General features: G+C 35.9%; 1 protein-coding gene across 4 annotated transcripts in view; it reads right to left on the reverse strand.

Annotated features, from left to right (window-relative positions):
* The window catches only part of fstl5 (follistatin-like 5), a 465,215-nt gene that overhangs the window by 26,104 nt on the left and 420,127 nt on the right, over nt 1-18,984 (reverse strand). For all 4 annotated transcript variants that reach the window (XM_061891749.1, XM_061891746.1, XM_061891747.1 and 1 more), the window contains exons 14-15: nt 10,976-11,083; nt 10,786-10,910 (exon numbers count right to left, since the gene is read on the reverse strand). In XM_061891749.1, coding sequence (XP_061747733.1) covers nt 10,786-10,910; nt 10,976-11,083 — 233 coding nt within the window. The remainder of the gene's footprint in view (nt 1-10,785; nt 10,911-10,975; nt 11,084-18,984) is intronic.

Here is an 18,984-nt window from a genome sequence, read left to right on the forward strand (position 1 = left end):
TATGTGTAGACTGCAATATGATGGCAGTCACTCATAGGAGATATGTGTAGAATGCATTATGATGGCATTCAAACATAAGAGATATGTTTAGAATGCAATATGATGGCAGTCATACATACGAGATACGTGAGGACTGCAATATGATGGCAGTCACACATAAGAGATACGTGTGGACTGCAATATGATGGCAGTCACACGTAAGATATATATGGAAACTGCAATATGATGGCAGTCACACATAGATATGTGTAGAATGCAATATGATGGCAGTTACCCATAAAAGATATGTGGAGACTGCAGTATGATGGCAGTCACATATAAGAGATACGTGAAGACTGCAATATGATGGCAGTCACACGTAAGATATATATGGAGACTGCAATATGATGGCAGTCACACATAAGATATACATGTAGACTGCAATATGATGGCAGTCACACATTAGAGATATGTGTAGACTGCAATATGATGGCAGTCACACATATGAGATATGTGTAGACTGCAATATGATGGCAGTCACTCATAGGAGATATGTGTAGAATGCATTATGATGGCATTCAAACATAAGATATATGTTTAGAATGCAATATGATGGCAGTCACACATACGAGATACGTGTCAACTGCACTATGATGGCAGTTACCCATAAGAGATATGTGGAGACTGCAGTATGATGGCAGTCACACATAAGAGATATGTGTAGACTGCAATATGATGGCAGTCACTCATAGGAGATATGTGTAGAATGCATTATGATGGCATTCAAACATAAGAGATATGTTTAGAATGCAATATGATGGCAGTCATACATACGAGATACGTGAGGACTGCAATATGATGGCAGTCACACATAAGAGATACGTGTGGACTGCAATATGATGGCAGTCACACGTAAGATATATATGGAAACTGCAATATGATGGCAGTCACACATAAGATATATATGGAGACTGCAATATGATGGCAGTCACACATAGGATATATATGTAGACTGCAATATGATGGCAGTCACCCATAAGAGATATGTGTGGAATGCATTATGATGGCATTCAAACATAAGATATATGTTTAAAATGCAATATGATGGCAGTCACACATATGAGATACATGTCAACTGCACTATGATGGCAGTTACCCATAAGAGATGTGTGGAGACTGCAGTATGATGGCAGTCACACATAAGAGATACGTGTAGACTGCAATATGATGGCAGTCACACATAAGATATATATGTAGACTGCAATATGATGGCAGTCACACATAAGATATATATGTAGACTGCAATATGATGGCATTCAAACATAAGAGATATGTTTAGAATGCAATATGATGGCAGTCACACATACGAGATACGTGAGGACTGCAATATGATGGCAGTCACACATAAGAGATGCGTGTGGACTGCAATAAGATGGCAGTCACACATAAGAGATATATGTAGACTGCAATATGATGGCAGTCACACAAGAGATATGTGAAGACTGCAATAGGATGGCAGTCACACATAAGAGATACGTGTAAACTGCAATTTGATGGCAGTCACACATAAGAGATACGTTTGGACTGCAATTTGATGCAGTCACACATAAGAGATACATGAAGACTGCAATAATGATGCAGTCACACATAAGAGATACGACTAGACTGCAATATGACCCAAGTAAACAACACCAACATTGTAAATGTTCCATTGAAAATATAGAACATTACACACGGCGCTCAAAAATTTATCAAAATGTTTTAGTAGGACTTTGGTAAGCTATGAAGCCACACCGCTTGGTGGATTGTACTGTGCTTCAACATAGAGTATTATTATGGTGTGTGTATAAGTAAGACATTATTTGGCGTTATGTTTCACAATATTATGCAAAAGAGACTTTTCATACCTTCTGGATCTGCATAAATCCTGAACAATTGCGCAAATCCGCCATTGTAGTCCGTGTCCGCACCATAGTCGATAAGCTGCTTCTTGTTATGTGACTTTCATCCTCAACAGTTGCCATCTTCTGACATAAATTAGTGTTAAGTTCTTACTTATATCCGTCAGTAAACTCGCCATGAAAGCGCAAAAACGTACCGGTGACATGCCAAAGAACCTTTTACATTTTATACAAATTTTTTTACAAAATATGACCCCTTTATTTTGCCCTTTAATCCGGTGCGCCTTATATATGAAAAAAGATCAAACATAGACCATTCATCGGCATTTTGCCTTATGGTCCGGAAAATACGGTCATTATTATTAACCATCTGGAATGAACGTATGCTGTCTTTAAGTTGACGTGGAGTTGTCTTTTTTTTTTGAACGACAGCTGATTTATTAAGATCCGAACACAAAGCAGAAATGTGCATGTGCAATCTATAAAATAGAGTGTACTGATCTACTGAGACTGCTCGTGCAATTGAAAAGTGGTGCAGACGGCCGTATTTAGATAAGGATTTAGCACATGGGCGTCAAACTCTGGCCCGCGGGCCACATTTGGCCCGCCGGGTAGTTTCATTTGGCCCTTAAGGCAATATCAAATTAACGTTAGAGCTGGCCCGCCGGTATTATACAGCGGCGGTGCCAACCCTCCCGGTTTTCCCGGAAGACTCCAGAATTTCAGTGCCCCTCCCAAAATTCTCCCGATTTCCACCCGTACAACAATATTGGGGGAGTGCCTTAATGGAACAGTCTTAAGCGTTTCTTACAACCTGTCGTCACGTCCGCCTTTCCTCCTTACTAACAGCGTGCCGGTCCAGTCACATACTATAAGTGGCTTTTACACACACGTACGTGAATGCAAGGCATACTTGATCAACAGCCATACAGGTCACAATGAGGGTGGCCGCATAAACAACTTTAACACTATTACAAATACGCGCCACACTGTGAACCCGCACCAAACAAGAACATCTGCACCGTAACACAACATAAACACAACAGAAAACAATACCCAGAACCCCTTGCAGTACTAACTCTTCCGGGATGCTACAATATACACCCCCCGCTACCAACTCTGCCCACCTGAGCCCCGACATTAATTAGCATCCAAGAAAAGATGCCAGGTATCTGGCTTGGGCATATCTGATTAGATCAGTGTGTCGCAAATTGAGCAATAAAAAGGCCTGAATGGTTGATTTATTCATTGTTATGTCATTTAAAAAAATATTAGCCTGTGGGAAAAGTTAATATTGATATTTAACTCAGATGGCGGCAAATAGAAAAGAGGAAATCAATTTTTTTATTTACATTATATTTAATATACAATTTTTTCGAAAGTTTTTTGAAAGTTGATTAAGTTATATAAGCGTTGCTTGTATTGAATTTGTTTTAAACAGCCCCATAAGTCCTGTAGCAGCTATACAATTATAAAAGTATGTTGCTGAATACACCATATGTCTAATAATAATGCTAATATTTCAATATGTATCATACCAATAACACATAGTAATGAGTCTTATTTTGAAATATGGGATCCATTATATGCGCCCGCCCCCGCAACCCCAAAGGGAATAAGCGGTAGACAATGGATGGCTGGATGCATATCTGGTTTTGTTTAACTATTAAATGAGCATTAGATATGTCTTCTTTTTTCATTGAGGTAAATATTGGACACATTGTGTCGTCAAAATTAGGAGAGACAAACAAACTACTGTTTGTCTTTACTAATGGAAGTGATGCAATGGAAATGAGGTATTTTTTTTTTTGCTTGTTGTTTTTTCAAATGTTTTATTTTATTTTAAGCATTAAATACCTTTTTACCTGCACACTACCTCCCGCTGTTTTCGACATCTACAAAATAATTAGCTACCGGCTGCCACCTACTGATATGGAGGAGTATTACACGGTTAATCTGCCCGGCTCTAGACAGCACCGACACTCAACAACGGACTATAATCACTGGTTTGCAAAACTATTTTAAACCCAAATAGGTGAAATTAGATAATCTTCCACGGCACACCAGACTGTAACTCACGGCACGCAAGGTTGAAAAACACTGCACTAACCCAATGTCCCACCGTGCTGCCTAACCCTAACCAATTCATGCAAATTCAAGTAACTTACATCAATTATCCGCGGCCTTGCAACTCTGTCCAAACCCAGCCCATGTTTTCCACGTGTCAGGCTGAGCTAAAATAAGACCGCCTCCCTCTCCGATGGCGGTCATCAGCCTTGACTCCCCGCACCGAAATGCTTGGCAACGTCATTAAGCCGCCGTGCGTGTGAAAGCACCTTCAACACCTTTCAAAACCGGCACGTCTTTTTTCCACTTTTCCAACGTGTCATTTGTGGAGATGTTGCAGAAGCATCAGTCAGCGTGAAAATGGTATTTTATTGAGAAAGGGTGTGCAGAAAGAAGGTTGGCAGAACATACGTCCTCTTTTCCTCGGACATGTTCTCTTTTGCGAGAATGTACGGGGTGTCCGGGCGTTTTTTTTTAAATGCGTCGAATGTCCGGCATTTTTAATTAGGGTTGCGTGTATTTTCAATGTAGGTCCAGGGTTAAGTTACTGTATATATATTATACATATATATACACGTATATATACACACACACAGTTGTGATCAAAATTATTCAACCCGCACACAAATTTGGTGTTTTAGCAAGTTGGACATTTATTCCGTATTTTGTTTATAGTCATATCAAATAAAGATGCATTAAATAGACAAATGCAACTTGAATTACAACATTATATTTTGTAACATACCAAACAGTGTCATTTCTCTTAATATCCATCCATTTTCTACCGCTTATTCCCTTTCGGGGTTGCGGGGGGCGCTGGTGCCTATCTCAGCTACAATCGGGCGGAAGGCAGGGTACAGCCTGGACAAGTCGCCACCTCATCGCAGGGCCAACACAGATAGACAGACAACATTCACACTCACATTCACACACTAGGGCCAATTTAGTGTTGCCAATCAACCTATTCTCTTAATATCTCATTGACAAAATTATTCAACCCCTTGAAGATCATAACTCTTAAGAACAGAATTTGAATAAGGTCTTTTCAATCAGGTGTTGAAAACACCTGTAGATGTGATTAGAACCTTAACGAGCAACAATTAACCTGATAGTAGATGGTCAATGGTGTATTTGCAACATGGTGAAGTCCAGGGAGTGGTCAAAGAAGTCAAGAGAGGAGGTCATTTCTCTTCATAAGAAAGGATATCCATCCATCCATCCATCATCTTCCGCTTATCCGAGGTCGGGTCGCGGGGGCAACAGCCTAAGCAGCGAAACCCAGACTTCCCTCTCCCCAGCCACTTCGTCTAGCTCTTCCCTGGGGATCCCGAGGCGTTCCCAGGCCAGCCGGGAGACATAGTCTTCCCAACGTGTCCTGGGTCTTGCCCGTGGCCTCCTACCGGTTGGACGTGCCCTAAACACCTCCCTCGGGAGGCGTTCGGGTGGCATCCTGACCAGATGCCCGAACCACCTCATCTGGCTCCTCTCGATGTGGAGGAGCAGCGGCTTTACTTTGAGTTCCTCCCGGATGGCAGAGCTTCTCACCCTATCTCTAAGGGAGAAACCCGCCACCCGGCGGAGGAAACTCATTTCGGCCGCTTGTACCCGTGATCTTATCCTTTCGGTCATGACCCAAAGCTCATGACCATAGGTGAGGATGGGAACGTAGATCGACCGGTAAATTGAGAGCTTTGCCTTCCGGCTCAGCTCCTTCTTCACCACAACGGATCGGTACAACGTCCGTATTACTGAAGACGCCGCACCGATCCGCCTGTCGATCTCACGATCCACTCGAAAGGATATGGATATAAGAAAATAGCAAATACATTACACATTCCAAGAGACACAGTTGGGAGCATAATTCACAAGTTTAAAGCTAAAGGCACAGTGGAAACACTACCTGGGCGTGGTAGAAAGAGGATGCTGAGGAACTACAACAGGACATTGCAGAGGGGGGAACGCAGGTTTCGTCCCAGACAATAAGGCGCGCACTACGAGATGAAGGCCTCCATGCCAGAACTCCTAGGCGAACCCCACTTCTGACTACCAGGCACAAGAAAGAAAACATCTGGACGAACTCCAAAGGTTTTGGGAAACTGTTCTATGGAGTGATGAGACAAAACTGGAACTCTTTCGGTCTATGAATCAACTTTATGTCTGGAATGAAGCTCACAAAGAGAAGAACACCTTGCCTACTGTTAAGCATGGTGGGGGGTCAATCATGCTCTGGGGCTGTTTCTCTGCCTCAGGTACCGGGAATCTCCAAGGCATTATGAATTCTATTTCCTAGCAGGATATATTAGCTGCAAATGTCATGAAGTCAGTGATGAAGCTGAGGCTTGGGAGACGTTGGACCTTCCAACAGGACAACGATCCCAAGCATACCTCCAAATCAACATCAGGGTGGTTGCAGAAGAAGGGCTGGAAGACTCTGGAGTGGCCTTCACAGTCGCCAGACCTAAATCCTATAGAAAAGCTGTGGCGGGAGTTGAAAAAGTCCCAAGAAGCCCAAGAATATGAATGAACTGGAGGCCTTTGTCCAAGAGGAATGGGCTAAAATACCTGTAGATGCTTGCAAGAAGCTTATGTATCACGTTTGAAGGATGTCATTACTGCCAAAGGGTGTTCTACTAAGTACTAAAGATGCATGGAACTAGGGGGTTGAATCATTTTGTCAATGAGATATTAAGAAAAATGTCCTTTTTTGGTATTTTGTAAAACACAGTGTTACACTTGAAGTTGCATTTGTCTTTTTGACACATCTTTATTTGATATGACTATTAAAAAAATACGGAATAAATGTCCAACTTGCTAAAACACCAAAATTGTGTGGCGGTTGAATAATTTTGATCACAACTGTATGTGTATGTATATATATATATATATATATATATATATATATATATATATATATATTAGGGGTGGGCAAATTAATGCGTTAATTACGAGTTAACTCATCAATCTATTAACGCCGACAATTATTTTATCGCGTATTTGCGTATGTTGTTTACATGCTTTTATTTTGTTAACGCCTTTTCTTATAAAGATGGCATCTCCCGGATGTACTTGGGCGTCGAGGGGCTATTGGTAAAGATGGAACATTTGGCAAAAATACCGGACAATTCTGCAAATGTCATGGCTGGCTTACAGCGTGGTCACTCCGCCTTACGACTGCCAGACAATTCTGGATGTGGATAGATCGGGACGTTTTGGACTGAATGAGGCGTGCTTGCTAGACCGGCTAGCTAGCATGGGAATACTTTGCCGGCTACATCCAGCGGCCCGTGAAGCAGCGGAGTATTTGTGTTGTCTGTCTATTTATGAATAATGCAGACGAGGAGTGTTGGCTGAGTTCTTAACGTTTGCTTTCAGAGCGTGCATATCACAACATACAAGATGCTGTCATGGCGACACACAACCTATACCGGGCTAACGCACATGCTCCTCACTCCTGTTGCATGCTGGGTAGGGTAGTTCTTTTTTTCCCTGGCTCATAACATCACAATATAGTACCATGTATATGATGCCTTCAGTTTATCAAAGCACCAAGCAAACAATCGGAAAATTCCCATCATATCAATTCCTAGATATGGTCATAATTATTTTAAGTGCACTACGCAGAATAAACGCAACATTATTAATATTGCTACTACGGATAATTTAATCAAAAATTCCCTAAAACAGCCCACTACCTATAATATAGGTTTTTTAAACATAAGATCCCTGATAAAAAAAAATGTTTCTGCTGTTACCTCAGAAATTGCCTGTTCAGATATTATGATTGTGGCACAGAGATTTGTATGTAGATTGTATTTATTTTCCATAACAAACAGGATAACTTAAATACTCTGGCAGTGGCAATAAGCCTAAATGTTTGTATTTACATTTTTTGAGTTGATTTTCATAAAATATGCTATTTAACTGCTAATGTTTAACAAGGACTGATTTAAATTGTGTTTGCAACAAGAAATGTTTCGGCGCTTTTGTTCATGTGGGAGAATATTCCAATAAAGGTGCACTACACACTACTTTTGAATTCATTATTGGGCTTTGCGTATACAATGCAGTTAATCGCGATTAATCGGAGAAAAAGTGCGAATAACTTCGATTAAGCCCTAATATATATATATATATATATATATATATGACGTCTGGCTGTAAATATTGTAGCGGCTGGCTACGGAGTGTTAGCCAATGGCTTTGGCCGGGGGGCGGGACTTCCGGGGAAGTTAGGGAAGTGACAGGAAGTGTTGGTTCGAGTTTTGCCGGGAAAAGGAAATAGACTTTTTGGTAAACATTAAGGTGAGTGTAAAGTCAACATTTTTAACTCCAGTAAATGAGTTATTTTAGTATTTGTGAGTCCATGGAAACTTCACTTTTATCTCCCAACTGGATCCACATCGTTCGAGGACGGAGACAGGCTAGCTGTTAGCTTCAAGCTAACCAGCATCCGAGCAGACTCCTTCACCTCAAAAACATACTTTGCAGGTCGAAAAACGGGGCAGTTTTTTGCCTTTTAAAAGTGTTTATGTGCGAGGAGTGTTTAAAAGGAGTCTTTTGGAGAAGTGGCTGACCTAAAACATAACAAAACTGGTTCAAATCCCACCTAGTACCAACTTCGTCACGTCCGTTGTGTCCTGAGCAAGACACTTCACCCTTGCTCCTGATGGGTGCTGGTTGGCGCCTTGCATGGCAGCTCCCTCCATCAGTGTGGGAATGTGTGTGTGAATGTGGAAGTAGTGTCAAAGCACTTTGAGTACCTTGAAGGTAGAAAAGCGCTATACAAGTACAACCCATTTATCATTTATTTATAAATAAAAAAGCTTAAAGGTGAAGTGTAATTTCGAAAAAATTGCAATGTTGACTAATAAAACAAAGCTTTTTTCTCTTTCAAACTGTCATTGCTCAAAACATAATATAGAATCAAAATCAATGTTATTGTGAATTATTGACCTATCCAAGGTTCCCATGACTTCACATCAAATATTCCACCAAGGAAAATATTTTTGGTGGATGACTTTGCATATTTTGTGTGTTTGCCATTAAAAACATAGTTTTGTTTGACAAAAAGGGGCGGAAAACAAACAAACAAAAAAACAACATAAAAAAAAATAAAATATTTTGAAATGAAGGATAGATGTGAAGTTGATGTAGCGTTAAATATAAAATGTATAAATGCCCTGGCACACCATTATCATCATTTCATGACCGAAGCAAAACACTTTTTACACTTTTATACTGAAATAAATACACTAACTTATTAAATAAAAACATAGAAAAAACTAAAAGCAGAGGTAAAGTTTAGAACAGGGGTCACCAACCTTTTTGAAACCAAGAGCTACTTCTTGGGTACTGATTAATGCGAAGGGCTGCCAGTTTGATACACACTTAAATAAATTGCCCGAAATAGCCAATTTGCTCAATTTACCTTTAATAAATAAATATATATATATATATATATATATATATATATATATATATATATATATATATATATATATAAATTGGTATTTCTGTATGTCATTCCATCGTACATTTTTTTTCCTTTTACGGAAGGTTTTTTGTAGACAAAAAATGATGAAAGAAACACTTAATTGAACGGTTTAAAAGAGGAGAAAACACAAAAAAAATCAAAAATTAAATTTTGAAACAATTTTGACTATTTAAAATTCAAAATGCATCCATCCATCCATTTTCTACCGCTTATTCCCTTTCGGGGTCACGGGGGGCGCTGGTGCCTATCTCAGCTACAATCGGGCGGAAGGCGGTGTACACCCTGGACAAGTCGCCACCTCATCGCAGGATTCAAAATTCAACCGAAAAAAATTAGGAGAAAAACTAGCTAATTCGAATCTTTTTGAAAAATTTTTAGAAAATAATTTATGGAACATCATTATTAATTTTTTCCTGATTAAGATTAATTTTAGAATTTTGATGACATGTTTTAAATAGGTTAAAATCCACTTTGAAATAAGATTTAAATTTGATTCTACAGATTTTCTAGATTTGCCAGAATATTTTTTGGGAATTTTAATCATAATATGTTAGAAAAAATATTTCACAAATATTCTTCGTCGAAAAAAGAAGCTAAAATGAAGAATCAAATTAAAATGTATTTATTATTATTTACAATTTTAAAAAAATACTTGAACATTAATTTAAATTGTAAGGAAAGAAGAGGAAGGAATTTAAAAGGTAAAAAGGTATATGTGTTTAAAAATACTAAAAACCTTTTTAATTGTTGTATTTTTGGTCTAAAATTGTCTTTCTGGAAGTTATAAAAAGCAAAGTAAAAAAATAAATACATTTATTTAAACAAGTGAAGACCAAGTCTTTAAAACATTTTCTTGGATTTTCAAATTCTATTTGAGTTTTGTCTCTCTTTGAATTAAAAATGTCGAGCAAAGCCAGACCATTTTGCTAGTAAATAAATACAATTAAAAAAAATTGAGGCAGCTCACTGGTAAGTGCTGCTTTTTGAGCTATTTAATGAATGTTTATAACTGAATACATTTACATATGTATACAAATGTGTCTTTTTTTATGAATTAAGTAACGTTTATGACAACCTTTTTTCCAAAACACGATATATAGAATGTGAGATATAACAGGATAATGAATACGTTTATCATTATTTTTTAAAAAGCTTACAAAAAAAGTGGGACCCCAAAAATTTACTGTGGGACCCCATTTTAATGACTTGATGGTGTCCCTGGGACCCCATTTTAAAAATCTCTAGCGCCAACACAGCAGTCAACAGAGGGGAAAAAATGCTTTTTGGGTTTTCAGAATAAGGTCAGCCTAGCAGAAGGGAATTGAAGATTGTCGACTCACGCACCTGACGTGGATGGCGATGAGGCCGGACGGGGGGATGAAGAAGTCGTCCACTCGGTCCACGCGTCGCCCCACCGGCTGCGTGTGGACGGCGTGATGGGAGACTTTCCCACTGGCCTGACTGATCACCTGTCGGATGGGAAGAGCCGTTAAGAATCCCACCGGACGGTTTTACCCACGCTTTAGTGCAATACCTGCAGGGTGGGGTAGTTCTTCTGCCGGTCCCCCCAGCTGAGGACCCACACCTGGTCCCGGGGCTTGTCGTAGTGCAGCTTCACAGGGTAAGGGTCGGTGCTGACCGTCTGTAAGGCAACACCATTTTTTCAGACGCCATGCCTCAAAAGTGCGATCCAGACCTTGTCTGGTTCAGTGCCTTCTTTTCCTCAGATCTGAGTTGTCCGGCATGGGAGACAAGCGTGCTAGCAACCGAGCTAAAAGCCCCGGAGCTACCAGAAAAGACGGGAAAGAACCAGGCGGGGTTGTACTTGACTACCATCAAGCATGGTGGCATTGGTAGTATGCACGACTACTACCAATTTTTGAGATAGCTGTGTTTCATTTAGTGGAAAGATGAAGTCCAACTGTATTTTCCGGACCATATATTTTATTCAATGTTTTCAATCCATCAATGTTCACTTATATAGCCCTAAATCACGAGTGTCTCAAAGGGCCGCACAAGCCAAAACGACATCCTCGGCTCAGATACCCCATCAGGGCAAGGAAAAATTCAGTCTACACATATCTCTTATGTGCGACTGCCATCATATTGAAGACTACTCATATCTCTTATGTGTGACTGCCGTTATATTGCAGTCTACACGTATCTCTAATGCATGACTGCCTTCATATTGCAGTCTACACATATCTCTTAAGTGTGACTGCCATCACATTGCAGTCTACATGTATCTCTTATGTGTGACTGCCATCATATTGCAGTCTAAATGTATCTGTTATGTGTGACAGACATCATATTGCAGTCTACATGTATCTGTTATGTGTGACTGCCATCATATTGCAGTCTACATGTATCTCTTATGTGTGACTGCCATCATATTGCAGTCTAAATGTATCTTTTGTGTGTGACTGCCATCGTATTGCAGTCTACATGTATCTGTTATGTGTGACTGCCATCATATTGCAGTCTACATGTATCTGTTATGTGTGACTGCCATCGTATTGCAGTCTACATGTATCTGTTATGTGTGACTGGCATCGTATTGCAGTCTACATGTATCTGTTATGTGCGACTGCCATCATATTGCAGTCTAAATGTATCTCTCATGTGTGACTGCCATCATATTGCAGTCTACATGTATCTGTTATGTGTGACTGCCATCATATTGCAGTCTACATGTATCTGTTATGTGTGAGTGCCATCATATTGCAGTCTACATGTATCTGTTATGTGTGACTGTCATCATATTGCAGTCTACATGTATCTCTTATGTGTGAATGCCATCATATTGCAGTCTAAATGTATCGTATGTGTGACTACCATCATATTGCAGTCTACATGTATCTCTTATGTGTGACTGCCATCATATTGCAGTCTACATGTATCTCTTGTGTGACTGCCATCATATTGCAGTCTACACGTATCTCTTATGTGTGACTGCCATCACATTGCAGTCTACACGTATCTCTTATGTGTGACTGCCATCATATTGCAGTCTAAATGTATCTTATGTGTGACTACCATCATATTGCAGTCTAAATGTATCTCTTATGTGTGACTGCCATCATATTGCAGTCTAAATGTATATTTTATGTGTGACTGCCATCATATTGCAGTCTAAATGTATCTCTTATGTGTGACTGCCATCATATTGCAGTCTAAATGTATCTCTTATGTGTGACTGCCATCATATTGCAGTCTAAATGTATCTCTTATGTGTGACTGCCATCATATTGCAGTCTAAATGTATCTCTTATGTGTGACTGCCATCATATTGCAGTCTAAATGTATCTCTTATGTGTGACTACTATCATATTGCAGTCTAAATGTATCTTTTATGTGTGACTGCCATCATATTGCAGTCTAAATGTATCTCTTATGTGTGACTGCCATCATATTGCAGTCTACATTTATCTCTTATGTGTGACTGCCATCATATTACAGTCCACCCCAATCTCTTATGTGGGACTGCCATCATATTGCAGTTTACACATATCTCTTGTGTGACTGCCATCTACTGGCCACACTTAAAATTTCACCATGTAGCAAATAAAATAGCTTCGAGGTCCGTGAATACAACCAGAATTATTCCGTACATTAGACGCACCGGGTTATAAGTCAAGTTTTGAGATATCAATCTGTAATTATTGTCTCACTATTATGTTAGATCCACTAATGACTGGAGTCTTACTGTTAGGTTTGATCAACTATAGACTGGACTCTCACACTATTATGTTATATCCACTATGGACTGGACTCTCACTATAATGTCAGATCCACTATGGACTGGACTCTCACTATTATGTTAGATCCACAAAGGACTGGACTCTCACTATTATGTTAGATCCACAATGGACTGGACTCTCACTATTATGTTAGATCCACAATGGACTGGACTCTCACACTATTATGTTAGATCTACTATGGACTGTGTGTGTGTGTGTGTGTGTGTGTGTGTGTGTGTGTGTGTGTGTGTGTGTGTGTGTGTGTGTGTGTGTGTGTGTGTGTGTGTGTGTGACAGTCCTCATTACATCTCCATGCAGCCGGGCTTGTTCAGACAGTTTCGGCAAGTCGGAGCAGGGATGAAAAATGACGGCAGCCTTTTCCCGCCGATCCCAACAGACGCACTTTTTAATAAACAGGTTTGACACGAGAGCGCTAATCAGACTGTTTACATGCACGCAGCTGACAGAACCCGACAAAACCCGAGGGAGCGTGACACTAATCTCAGAGCATGTAGTCACGGGAGAGGGAACGGGTGTTGCGGTGATGTTGGTGGCTATGGACTCTTCTGGAGGTCCTCGGTCTTGACAAAGGAGTTTTTCAGAGGCTGAGGGATGACTGACATCAACCACACAACTAAAGAGTCGGGGTGGAGGCAGGTTAGCCACGTACCTTCTGCTATCTTATGGAAGGAATACAATGAAGAGATGCAATATTGTAGGAAACCTACACCTGATGGTCTCCTTTTATGCTGCCGCGGCGCAGTGGTTGGGAATCACAGTATACTCTAATACAGGGGTCACCAACTTTTTTCAAACTAAAAGCTACTTCTTGGGTACTGATTAATGCAAAGGGCTACCAGTTTGATACACACTTAAATAAATTGCTAGAAATAGCCAATTTGCTCAATTTAATTTTAGTAAATAAATCTGCGATGAGGTGGCGACTTGTCCAGGGTGTACCCCGCTTTCCGCCCGATCGTAGCTGAGATAGGCGCCAGCGCCCCACCCCCGACCCCGAAAGGGAATAAGCGGTAGAAAAATGGATGGATGGATGGATATTTATATTAAAAAAATGGGTATTTCTGTCTGTTATTCCGTCGTACTTTTTTTTTCCTTTGACGGAAGGTTTTTTGTAGAGAACAAATGATGAAAAAAAACACTTAATTGGACGGTTTAAAAGAGGAGAAAACAAGAAAAAAAAAGAAAATTAAATTTTAAATCATAGTTTATCTTCAGTTTCGACTCTTTAAAATTCAAAATTCAACCGAAAAAAAGAGAAAAACTAGCAAATTCTAATCGTTTTGAATAAATAAAAAAATAGAATTTATGGAACATCATTAGTAATTATTCCTGATTAGGATACATTTTAGAATTTTGATGACATGTTTAAAATAGGTTAAAATCTAATCTGCATTTTGTTAGAATTTATAAAAAATTGGACCAAGCTATATTTCTAACAAAGACAACTCATTATTTCTTCTAGATTTTCCAGAACAAAAAGTTTAAAATAATTTCAAAAGACTTTGAAATAAGATTTCAATTTGATTCTAAAAATTTGCTAGAATATTTTTTTTTTAATTTTAATCATAAGTTTGAAGAAATATTTCACAAATATTTTTCGTCGAAAAAACAGAAGCTAAAATGAAGACTTAAATTAAAAACATATTTATTATTCTTTACATTTAAAAAATTAAATGTACTTGAACATTGATTTACTGTATTTAATGTTGTCATTATGGTGGTACCTAATGAATACTTAGGTCTACTACACTACTATATTTTTATTGTCATTATGGGGGTACTTAATGAATACTTAGGTCTACTACACTACTGTATTTAATGTTGTCATTATGGTGGTACCTAATGAATACTTAGGTCTACTACACTACCAACTTGCTCAATTTACCTTTAATAAATAAATCTATATATATATTTAAAAAATGGTATTTCTGTCTGTCATTCCGTCGTACATTTTTTTTCCTTTTACGGAAGTTTTTTGTAGAGAATAAATGCGGAAAAAAACACTTAATTGAACGGTTTAAAAGAGGAGAAAACAAGAAAAAAAATTAAAATTAAATTTTAAAACATAGTTTATCTTTAAAATTCAAAATTCAACCGAAAAAAGAGAAAAACTAGCAAATTCAAATCTTTTTGAAAAAATTAAAAACATATTTTGTGAACCATCATTAGTAATTTTTCCTGATTAAGATTAATTTTAGAATTTTGATGACATGTTTTAAATAGGTTAAAATCCAATCTGCATTTTGTTAGAATTTATAAAAAATTGGACCAAGCTATATTTCTAACAAAGACAAATCATTAGTTCTTCTAGATTTTCCAGAACAAAAAGTTTAAAAGAGATTCAAAAGACTTTGAAATAAGATTTCAATTTGATTCTAAAAATTTGCCAGAATATTTTAATTTTTTATTTTAATCATAATAAGTTTGAAGAAATATTTCACAAGTATTCTTCTAAAAAACAGAAGCTTAAATGAAGACTTAAATTAAAAAAAGATGTATTATTCTTTACAATAAAAAAACAAATGTACTTGAACATTGATTTACTGTATTTAATGTTGTCATTATGGTGGTACCTAATGAATACTTAGGTCTACTACACTACCAATTTCTCAATTTACCTTTAATAAATAAATCCATATATATATTACAAAAATGGGTATTTCTGTCTGTTATTCCGTCATACTTTTTTTTTCCTTTGACGGAAGTTTTTTGTAGAGAATAAATGCGGAAAAAAACACTTAATTGAACGGTTTAAAAGAGGAGAAAACAAGAAAAAATATGAAAATTAAATTTTAAAACATAGTTTATCTTTAAAATTCAAAAGTCAACCGAAAAAAAGAGAGAAAAACTAGCAAATTCAAATCTTTTTGAAAAAATTAAAAACATATTTTGGGAAACATCATTAGTAATTTTTCCTGATTAAGATTAATTTTAGAATTTTGATGACATGTTTTAAATAGGTTAAAATCCAATCTGCACTTTGTTAGAATTTATAAAAAATTGGACCAAGCTATATTTCTAACAAAGACAACTCATTATTTCTTCTAGATTTTCCAGAACAAAAAGTTTAAAATAATTTCAAAAGACTTTGAAATAAGATTTCAATTTGATTCTAAAAATTTGCCGGAATATTTTTATTTTTAGATTTTAATCATAAGTTTGAAGAAATATTTCACAAATATTTTTCGTCGAAAAAACAGAAGCTAAAATGAAGAATTAAATTAAAAAAATATTTATTATTCTTTACATTAAAAAAATAAATGTACTTGAACATTGATTTACTGTATTTAATGTTGTCATTATGGTGGTACCTAATGAATACTTAGGTCTACTACACTACTGTATTTAATGTGGTCATTATGGTGGTACTTAATGAATACTTAGGTCTACTACACTACTGTATTTAATGTTGTCATTATGGTGGTACTTAATGAATACTTAGGTCTACTACACTACTGTATTTAATGTTGTCATTATGGTGGTACTTAATGAATACTTAGGTCTACTACACTACCAATTTGCTCAATTTACCTTTAATAAATAAATCTATATATATATTAAAAAATTGGTATTTCTGTCTGTCATTCCGTCGTAGTTTTATTTTCCTTTTACGGAAGGTTTTTTGTAGAGAATAAATTATGAAAAAAACACTTAATTGAACGGTTTAAAAGCGGAGAAAACAATAAAAAACATGAAAATTAAATTGTAAAACATAGTTTATCTTTAAAATTCAAACTTCAACCGAAAAAAAGAGAAAAACTAGCAAATTCAAATCTTTTTGAAAAAATTAAAAACATATTTTGGGAAACATCATTAGTAATTTTTCCTAATTAAGACTAATTTTAGAATTTTGATGACATGTTTTAAATAGGTTAAAATCCAATCTGCACTTTGTTAGAATTTATAAAAAATTGGACCAAGCTATATTTCTAACAAAGACAAATCATTATTTCTTCTAGATTTTCCAGAACAAAAAGTTTAAAATCATTTCAAAAGACTTTGAAATAAGATTTCAATTTGATTCTAAACATTTTTCCCGGAATATTTTAATTTTTTATTTTAATCATAAGTTTGAAGAAATATTTCACAAATATTTTTCGTCGAAAAAACAGAAGCTAAAATGAAGACTTAAATTTAAAAAAAATTATTATTCTTCACATTAAAAAAATAAATTTACTTGAACATTGATTTACTGTATTTAATGTTGTCATTATGGTGGTACCTAATGAATACTTAGGTCTACTACACTACTGTATTTAATGTTGTCATTATGGTGGTACTTAATGAATACTTAGGTCTACTACACTACCAATTTCTCAATTTACCTTTAATAAATAAATCCATATATATATTAAAAAAATGGGTATTTCTGTCCGTTATTCCGTCGTACTTTTTTTTTCCTTTGACGGAAGGTTTTTTGTCGAGAATAAATGATGAAAAAAACACTTAATTGAACGGTTTAAAAGAGGAGAAAACAAGAAAAAAAATTAAAATTAAATTTTAAAACATAGTTTATCTTTAAAATTCAAAATTCAACCGAAAAAGAGAGAAAAACTAGCAAATTCAAATCTTTTTGAAAAAATCAAAAACATATTTTGGGAAACATCATTGGTAATTTTTCCTGATTAAGATTTAAAAATTTTGATGACATGTTTAAAATAGGTTAAAATCCAATCTGCATTTTGTTAGAATTTATAAAAAATTGGACCAAGCTATATTTCTAACAAAGACAACTCATTATTTCTTCTAGATTTTCCAGAACAAAAAGTTTAAAAGAAATTCAAAAGACTTTGAAATAAGATTTCAATTTGATTCTAAAAATTTGCTAGAATATTTTTTTTTTAATTTTAATCGTAAGTTTGAAGAAATATTTCACAAATATTTTTCGTCGAAAAAACAGAAGCTTAAATGAAGACTTAAATTAAAAAAATATTTATTATTCTTTACATTAAAAAAATAAATTTACTTGAACATTGATTTACTGTATTTAATGTTGTCATTATGGTGGTACCTAATGAATACTTAGGTCTACTACACTACTGTATTTAATGTTGTCATTATGGTGGTACTTAATGAATACTTAGGTCTACTACACTACCAAATTGCTCAATTTACCTTTAATAAATAAATCTATATATATATTAAAAAAATGGTATTTCTATCTGTCATTCCGTCGTACTTTTTTTTTCCTTTGACGGAAGGTTTTTTGTAGAGAATAAATGATGAAAAAAACACTTAATTGAACGGTTTAAAAGAGGAGAAAACAAGAAAAAAAATTAAAATTAAATTTTAAAACATAGTTTATCTTTAAAATTCAAAATTCAACCGAAAAAGAGAGAAAAACTAGCAAATTCAAATCTTTTTGAAAAAATTAAAAACATATTTTGGGAAACATCATTGGTAATTTTTCCTGATTAAGATTTAAAAATTTTGATGACATGTTTAAAATAGGTTAAAATCCAATCTGCATTTTGTTAGAATTTATAAAAAATTGGACCAAGCTATATTTCTAACAAAGACAACTCATTATTTCTTCTAGATTTTCCAGAACAAAAAGTTTAAAAGAAATCCAAAAGACTTTGAAATAAGATTTCAATTTGATTCTAAAAATTTGCCAGAATATTTTTAATTTTTATTTTAATCATAATAAGTTTGAAGAAATATTTCACAAATAGTCTTTGTCGAAAAAACAGAAGCTAAAATGAAGACTTAAATTAAAAATTATTTATTATTTTTTACAATTAAAAATAAATTTACTTGAACATTGATTTAAATTGTCAGG

This window comes from Nerophis ophidion, linkage group LG29, assembly GCF_033978795.1.
Source record: "Nerophis ophidion isolate RoL-2023_Sa linkage group LG29, RoL_Noph_v1.0, whole genome shotgun sequence".
NCBI classification, from domain to species: Eukaryota; Metazoa; Chordata; class Actinopteri; order Syngnathiformes; family Syngnathidae; genus Nerophis; species Nerophis ophidion.